Below are 8887 nucleotides of genomic sequence, written 5' to 3' on the forward strand. Positions count from 1 at the left end.
GGTTCTTCTGGGTGGCAGCTTCTTTAAACATGTGTTTGTCTGTGTATTCAAAACAGTCCCGTAGAGCTGCTATAGCTTTGTAGCTCCCAAGAACGTCAATGTAAGGTCATAATACAAACGAAGTCTTTCAGACATTATTTTCAGTGTATCCTAAATCAAAGCAGGCAGAGAAACTTTAAGCAATAATGGAATATGAAGGAAGTTTTCAAACTATAAACAGGAAAAAACTAAAATGATGACCCTACCTCAAAAGTACTTTTTAGGGTTCAGGACTTAGGTAGTATATAGACTGATTAGGTTCCCAAGTTCTCACATAACCCAAGTCACATAAGCCTAGTTTTCATTACTGGCTGCAGTCGAACTCTCCTGGAGAAGCTCTTCCCTACAGCAGCAGCAGCAGCAGGAGGACCAGAAGATGCTGAGAGGCTCTGCTCCAGGATCTTGGCCATGGGTCTCCTGCTGCCTTTCACTGACTGCTTTAGAGAGCAGCTGGGAGGCAGCACTGTGCACATCACTTCCACAGCATCAGCCAAGTTTGATGTATGTAGTCAAACCTAACCCACATATTCAACAACTTTTTACTTAGGTTATGTTTGTTGGGAGTGTTTTATATATGTTCTTAATGAGTCCTGTTCATTTACATATTGGCGGCTGTGGCTCAGAGGCAGAGCGGGTCGCCCCCATTCGGAAGGTTGTTGGTTCGATCCCCGGCTCCTCCTGCCACGTGTTGAAGTATCCTTGAGCAAGATACTGAACCCCAAATTGCTCCTGATGCATAGCATCGGTCCTGTGAATGTCTGTGAATGTGAGCGTGCGTGAGTGTGCGTGTTAGTTTCTGTTCGATGGACTTTGCCATTGCTGAGTGAATGTGTGTGAAAGGGTGAATGGTGGACGTAGTGTAAAAGCGCTTTGAGTGGTCAGAAGACTAGAAAGGTGCTATACAAGTACAGGTCCATTTACCATTATATATAGGGGATTTGTGCTTAAACTTTGGTAGAATTTTAAACATGCAATAACATGGTATTATAAACCTGTCAACTTCAACTTGTAAATCACCTTTTTACAGTTATTACTTCCCATCATTTCACATTTATCAGGGCATTTTTAAAGTTAATGTCTAGATTTTGTTTCCATACCTCAGACTTTTTGATTTGAAAAGCCAGTATGGAATTCTGATTCCACAGATGTATTTGCACTCTCGGCCCTTTTCTACTATCACGGTTTGGAATGAATGTATGTGCAACTTAAATGAATTATAAACAATTTTAAAAGAGTTTTGTTTCCCCAGCATGACCAGCTTTATACATGGGCAGCAGTTAATCAACCGACTCACTCCTTGGATCCTCTTGGGGGGAAAATACCAGGGCAGCTGAAGGGCCCCTGGCCTCCAGTCAGGCCAGGCGGGGACGATTGGACTGGACTCAAATCCACAGAGGCAGGTGAGAACAACACTTACACATTCTTTATATGTATATCAAAGACCGGCTAGTGGACAGGGCTTATAATACAGCAGGTCTTTCAGTGTTTAGACTTAAGTCCAGATAAAAGTTTGCATACTAACAGATTTTTCTACAATATACTCCATATTACCGTATAAGGCTAAGCATTTACTGTTGCAAAATAGCTAGTGTCCTGAGTTAAATGATAAAGTCTAGTTCTAGTCTTCCGACCACTCAAAGCGCTGTGCACTACATGCCACACCCATTCACACAGTGATGGCAAAGGCCATCACAAACAGAAACTTTATTAATATATATTGAAGCACCGATGCACAGCATCAAGAGCAGTTTAGGGGTTCAGTATCTTGCTCAAGGACATTTTGACATGCGTGGGAAAAGCTGGGGATTGAAACCACCAACCTTCTGATGAACATCTCGCTCTACCTCCTGAGCAACAGCTTTGTGTAAAACTTGAAAGTTTGTGCATTTAGCAACAACAGTGTATCTATCTGTCTGCCCCTTTTTGCTACACACAGACATTAGATTGGTATTGATCGTCTTATCACACTCAGAAATGTAATTAGTATATTTCCGAAGGTTTTGAGCTATTCCTTTAAAAGTCCAATGTGTAACATTTAGAAGGGTCTATTGGCAGAAATGGAATATAACATGCATAACTAATATTTTCATTAATGTATATAATCACCTAAAAAAAGAATTGTTATGTTTTTGTGTATGTATCCACCGTCTATATTTGTCTATGCCTTACATTTATGCTGCTATGTTGAACCTCTGTTTTTCTACAGTAGCCCAAAAGGGACAAACCAAACACTGGCTCTAGATAGGATTTATTGCAGCTATTAAACTACATGCCATCTACAGACACCATAAAGTTAGACATGACAGGCTCACTGTTTAATGATCCTTGTTGGTTCAGGTGGTCTGAGGGTTATTTGAATGGTAGTACAGTCCTTATATATAAGAAAGTGTTTAAAACTCACTGATGCCTGATCTCCTTAAGTTTTATGTAAGGATCCTGACCTTTGTGTGTGTGTGTGTGTTTCTTTTTCCCCCTTTTTCCCCTTTCGTATCTTCATCTGACTGGGGTTTCTCCTTTTTCATGATTTGAAAGTTTTAGAAGACAATCAAGGTAAGTAATAAATTATGTATATTGTGTATTTTTTTGCTGACTCAAAGCCTGAGAATTTGCAAAGGCTTGTAGATTCCATTAAGCCCCAGGTGAAGCTTCTTTTGCCTATTTGATTATATTATAACTTGAAATAATACTCTATGGTGAGTGGAGTGCCCCATTTGGTGGTGTATAACTGCTGGCCTCCAAATGAAACATGCACTAGTGTTTTCACTTTCATTAAACTTCACTAGAATAAAGCCCTACTTGTACTCCCTCCTATATTCAGATTGATGTGAAATGGCAATGCTCAATTTTCACCAGTGGTTACTGCCACTAGGGGCGCTAGAGACACTGGTCTGTCTTGTGGTCCTTGTCAACTAAGGTTTCTTGTGAGCAGGAGATACTTTCTGGTGCTCACGAGAAACATTTCTTCTTTTTTTTTCCCCCTATATCTGTTTAGGGGCTCCGTATTGATGCATTGATTGATAACATGCATTGCTGCATGTTTTCTGAAAAATACAAAACATCCAAATTGCTCTTTTTATTTATGTTATTGTATTTTGTTATTTGTTGTAGTTTGAGATGTGAACTAGTTCCCTTTTGAAAGTTCCCTTTCAAAAGAGCATGCTATAACCACAAGTACAGTATTGATGTTGTTACAACAATTACTGTAATATTGTCACTATCTGTTCTGTTGGGTTTATCAATAAATAGAAAATACTGCAGGAAATTATGTGTATTCCAGTTCATCGCTACATGGTTGTCACAAATTCTAGTATGTCATTGTATCACTGGATCACATTGTAAAACTGCCTTGCAGTGGTTTAGCCTCTCACTTTACTGCAGTAAGGACCCAGTGGCATCACTGTTGGGTGTGGTTATAACTGCAACAAAGCCAAAGCAAAATATTGCTTTTGAACCTGGTCTTAAGTTACAAATTAAGTTCGTTTTTTTTATTAGTTTTTCCTTTAAATTGTTACCCGTCTGTCATTGGCTCAAGCAGATATTCAACAACACAAGATTGGATTACAATTGCAATTTAGTTTGGTCCAAAACAAAATGTGATGATTTGTCTCCTACTGACTGTTGCCTATATCACTGGGAAATGGTACTAAGTCAAATACCCATCACTTAATCCCATGTAATGCTAGACTGTACTGTGGAGGAGTATACTATTTGTTAATCAAACTTTGTAATATCTAAATTCATACTTTCATATGCTCACCATTACCTACATGAGACTTATGAACCTTCTAAAAGAAGTATCTCTCTTTTACTGTACTGTGCTGACCTGCTTATGTGTCTTTTTGTTCAGACCACCATGTAGCCATCTTGGATTTGAGGCAACAACAGAAAGAGAGCCAAGAGGTCAGTCACTTTAATTTACCCTACTTTACTTTACGGACCAGTCTGTAGGATTAAGTGGCATCTAGTGGTGTGGTTGCAGATTGCAACCAATCCTCCCTTCCCGAGCGTGTAGAACCTACTTTGGTCAAATGCCCTCTCTAAAACCAGTGTTTGGTTTGTGCATTTTGGGCTCCTGTAGAAACATGGCGGTGAAACATACTCCTCATAGAAGAGGGCAATGGCTTATGTAGATATGAAGGGCTCATTCTAAGGTAACAAAAACACAGTTCTTATTTTAATTTTTTATATTTTTATTATGTAAGATACTTATATGAATATTACATATCATTACTGCCATTAGAGCTTCCAAAATCCTACACACTTTAAAGCCTAAGGCTAAACTCTTTATTTTAACAGACTGGTACATAGAGAATATGATAGCTCATTCTCTTTTTCCCACAGTGTGTAAAATATTTTCCGGTATTTTCTTAGAAGAGCACATACGTATATGAATTTGTATTAAGAGACTAAAATTTGGGAAAGGAAAGGTTTTAGTTTGAGACTAACTACTATATCATGACTTTATTTTCATAAATTGTAAAATTATTTTCATTTTCATGGGGTAATTGTAACAATAAAAGTTTTTTTCTGGGAAGTTATTCTTCCTTTGTTGATTCCAATAAACACATTTTACAAAAAAGAGCATCTCTGATTTTTGCCATACCTGGTTTTCTCTTATTTGCAGGAGGAATGTGTCCTTCCTTCAACAAAACTCAAGGAAAAACATGTCAATGTAATCCAACAGCTGGAACAAACCATAGAAGACCTCAGGACTAAGATTGCTGAACTGGAGCGACAGTCCCCTCTGCTGGACAGAGACAGTATAAAACCCAAGACCTCCACCACAGACAGGGAGTGTGGAGGAGAGGAGAGCCTGCTGAGGGCGGTGTGTGATGCCCACCTACAGACTGAAGCAGCCCCAGCTCTGGGCTGCCTGGAGGCCAAGTCTGTGCAGACCTCACCCATGGATGACAGCTTTAAGTTCAAAGTGCCTTGTACTGAGCTGGGTAGACTGAATGACTTGCTGCAACCTCCACCCAGGCAGGATGGCTTCCAGTGTTCATGTCAGCTCCAGCATCCTCCTCCACATCCACCTCCTCTTCCAGGAAGAGCAGTACCTCCTCCACCACCACCACCACCACCTCCTCCACCATTACCAGGATCTTCAATGCCAGCTCCTCCACCTCCACCTCCATTACCTCCTGGTTCAGCAGTTCCTTTACCCCCACCTCCTCCTCCTCCTCCCCCACTTCCCAGTGGCCTTGCACCACCCCTACCACCTCATCCTCCTCTCCTTGTTGGCATTGCTCCACCTCCTCCTCCATTACCAGGAATAGGTGGCCTACCTCCTCCTCCACCAGGTGGTAGAGGCTGTGGGCCCCCTCCACCCCCTCCTCCACCAGGAGCCATCTGTATTCCCCCAGCTATTTCAGGGGTTCTGGGCTCCCTGCCTCCTCCTTTACCACTGGGGCTATACGCTCTAGGTCTGGCCCAGGAGAAACCAGCCAGGAAGGCTGTCGTGGAGCCTCCCAGACCCATGAAGCCCCTCTACTGGACCAGGATCCAGCTGCACACCAAAAAGTAAAGACGGTGTAGCCAAAATTGCCTCAAGATGATGTGGTTTGAATTTTGTCAATTTACCTTTTGGGCCCATACATCATAGATACTACATAGTGGAGGAAATTGTGAAAACATCCAATGTAGCACAGTTCACAGTCCAAAGACCCTATCTGATATGAGTTTGGTGCTATAATCTTTAATGGTGTCATACTAAAACACATAACATAACATAAAAGATATGGTTAGTTTTTCTTATTTAATCAAATCGCATGAACAAACCCAAAGCAACAATGTCTCTCAAGATTTAATAATTTAATATTTAACTATCTGCTATGTCTTTGGCATTCAGCCCCAAGGCCATTGTTACTATTGAAGAAGTAAATCTTCAACAAATGTCACCACTATAATTTAATTTTAGAGCCTCTTGAACATTTTGCTGCACAAAATATTAATTTCAGGATGGGGATCATACATGAATATTTTGTGCCGCAGTAGACTTTTTTGAGTCTGCATCCTTGACTGCATTTAAACTGTCCGACAATAAGGTACAGTTGGGCAGTGATGTTAACAATATATGACTATATGACATGCCAAACCATTTACATTGTTTTAAGAATGAAGTAAAGGTGATTTTCAGAGTGGGCTAGATTTCTCATAAGGTACCAAACACCAATAATGACAAATAAATTCAGAAAGAACAAATGTTTGTATGAAAGACATAATTTAGTGAAATGCTTTATTTCCCCTAATTGTGTATGGCTATCATGGAACAGCTGGGTGGATCGGTGTCTAAAAGCAGTACAGCCTTTAGTGACCACCACTGGTTGTGCAGTTTCTTGTACCTCACATGATTAAATTGGGGGACAGCATTTCCAACTGACCAACATCAGTCTTTGGAGCTATCTGGCCTAAAACACATACACTTTGAATATTAGAATCTTTTTCTAAAAGTTTCAAAATATATGTGAAAGGAAGAATAAGATGTAATATACAAAGTTGTTATACATTTTACATACAAAGCAAATTCTTCAAAACTGTAAAACCGTGTAGTACTCTATGATGCTCAGAATGTATTTTGACAAATTATATATATATATTTATACACACTGTATATACACTGCATATATAAGATATAATCATTAGATAATCATACTTTACTGCTGACTCCTACCATCTGTAAATGTTCTTTTGTGTTTGTGCTCTCAGGGAGCCCTCTTCTGTGTTGGTGTGGGAGAATATTGAGGAGCCTGATGTGGACTTTGAAGAGTTTGTAGAGTTGTTCTCCAAAACGGCGGTGAAGGAGAAGAAACAGCCGCTCTCTGACACAATCACCAAGTCTAAGGCCAAACAGGTCTGTGTGTTTTTACATATATGTCCAATATGTATTGTCACAATTATATGGTCAACACCCAATCATAGGCACTTTGAGACAATAGGGAGTCACTGCTCTGTCTCTCTTAGCTGTAGGGGCCTTGGCTTGGAAAAATGTTGAACGCCTGTTGTCTTAATCACTAAATTGTATTCTGTGTCAAATCATAACAGAAGTTATCTCAGGACACTTTACATATTGAGTAGGTCAAAACCCTACTCCTATAAAACTATTTCAACAGTGTCCACCATTAGCACTTGGAAATAGTGACAAGGAAAACCTTCTGGAACTTTTTCATTGTTAAGTAGGCCAAGAACGGACAACCACTCTAGAGGCAGTCTAGGGCCATTTGTTTTTTTTGTGAGCTTCAGTGATATCGTGGTTTCCAACACACTTGGAACAGGAGGGTGAGATAAGTGTGTTGTAATTTGTAATACACTGATAGATGGCACTAAATCCTACACAATAGATAATGATCATTTATAAAATCTATATCATACATACAATATATTGTTGTATAAAGAATGCTTGCAATTGTGTATGACATTGTAAGACAAATATGCAATGCATATCTTCAAATTAAAAATTTATTAGCACCGCCTAGTTTGACAGTTTGATCTGAGTTTCATGCAATGCGCTGCACAGACTGACTGATAATGACATCTATTTTACTCTCAATAATTGTAATAATACCAATTTACAAAACAATTTAGAAAATGATCTTTATGTTGTATGGGAGGAGACTTAAAACTAACGATTGAGACCATAAACTCATAAATAAACTAAGCTAATAAATCAAGTGAGAATTAAGGTAATTTCTCCATAAAGCTCAATACAATGGCTCTTTTTTGCAGCCAATGGAGCTGTCCTCTGCTGGCCATTACATTACATTGGACTCCCTTGAAAAAGAGATTTTAATCTCAATGGGACTTTACCTGGTTAAATAAAGGTTAAATAAATAAAAAAATAGAATGCATGTTTAAGACACTTCTTCTTACTTCATAGATATGGAAGCTCTGACCACTATCCCGGGCCTCCAGCTCTTTCAAATGGTTGAAGCTTTGGTATATTTGTCCGAACCTACACTTTAATAATGTGGGGTATAATTTGCTTTGCAGTGAGCCGTTAGACTTTCAGTCCTGTTAAAATGCTTTCATTAACATTAAATGTTGAATCTAAACTCCGATTTACGTGTTTTTTTAGGTTGTGAAGCTTCTAAACAACAAGCGTTCTCAGGCAGTAGGAATACTCATGTCCTCCCTACATCTTGACATGAAAGATATCCAGCATGGTGAGTTAATCTGTTTGTTAGCTGTAGTTAGTTACATACAGTAATGCAGGATTCTTATTCATCATGATATCATAATTCAGACTGAGGAAAGGAGTTTCATATTCAGCCATCAGAACCTATATTTGTTGTTGTTATTTTCTTTGATATATCCTGTTATACGCATTTGAAGCAGAGGCACAGAGATTATCACATTTATAGTTGCAATCAGAAATATTCAACCCCATCACCTCAATGACATTATAGTGATGTGGGGCAAAGATAATGACAATAAATGAGAAAAAAACTCAAACAGCAGAAAACATTTATTGATACATATTTGAGTTATTTTGACAACAGAAGTTTACTTAACTTTGAAGTTCAAATGAAAAATGTTTCTTCTGGTCATAAGCCTGGCCTTTGGCAAGCCAGACATACCGCTGGCCAATATGTCCAAACGGTTCCAGTTTGGTTTCATCAGTCCATAGAACTGTCTCCCAAAACTCTGTAGTCTTATCCAAATTCCTCCTGGCATATTCTAGTCGACTTTTGATGTTCTTTGTGGTCAAGAGTGGAGTGTGTCTTGGAGTCCGGCCACAAAGTCCTTGTTTATTCAGTGCACGTCTTATAGTTGCCACTGAAGCACTTGTACCAGTCTTCATCAGGTCATCCCACAGGGGTTTCTCTTGGTTGTTCTGACTAAGTTGCTAAGG

General features: G+C 39.2%; 1 protein-coding gene across 1 annotated transcript in view; it reads left to right on the plus strand.

Annotated features, from left to right (window-relative positions):
* Positions 1-8887, plus strand: part of LOC118334232 (formin-2-like) — a 27296-nt gene that overhangs the window by 17622 nt on the left and 787 nt on the right. The window contains exons 3-9 of the mRNA XM_035670076.1: positions 357-540; positions 1289-1439; positions 2578-2589; positions 3887-3939; positions 4664-5559; positions 6745-6889; positions 8111-8198. Coding sequence (XP_035525969.1) covers positions 357-540; positions 1289-1439; positions 2578-2589; positions 3887-3939; positions 4664-5559; positions 6745-6889; positions 8111-8198 — 1529 coding nt within the window. The remainder of the gene's footprint in view (positions 1-356; positions 541-1288; positions 1440-2577; positions 2590-3886; positions 3940-4663; positions 5560-6744; positions 6890-8110; positions 8199-8887) is intronic.

Source organism: Morone saxatilis, unplaced genomic scaffold, assembly GCF_004916995.1.
Source record: "Morone saxatilis isolate NCDOM2014 unplaced genomic scaffold, NCSU_SB_2.0 Contig1, whole genome shotgun sequence".
Taxonomy (NCBI): Eukaryota; Metazoa; Chordata; class Actinopteri; family Moronidae; genus Morone; species Morone saxatilis.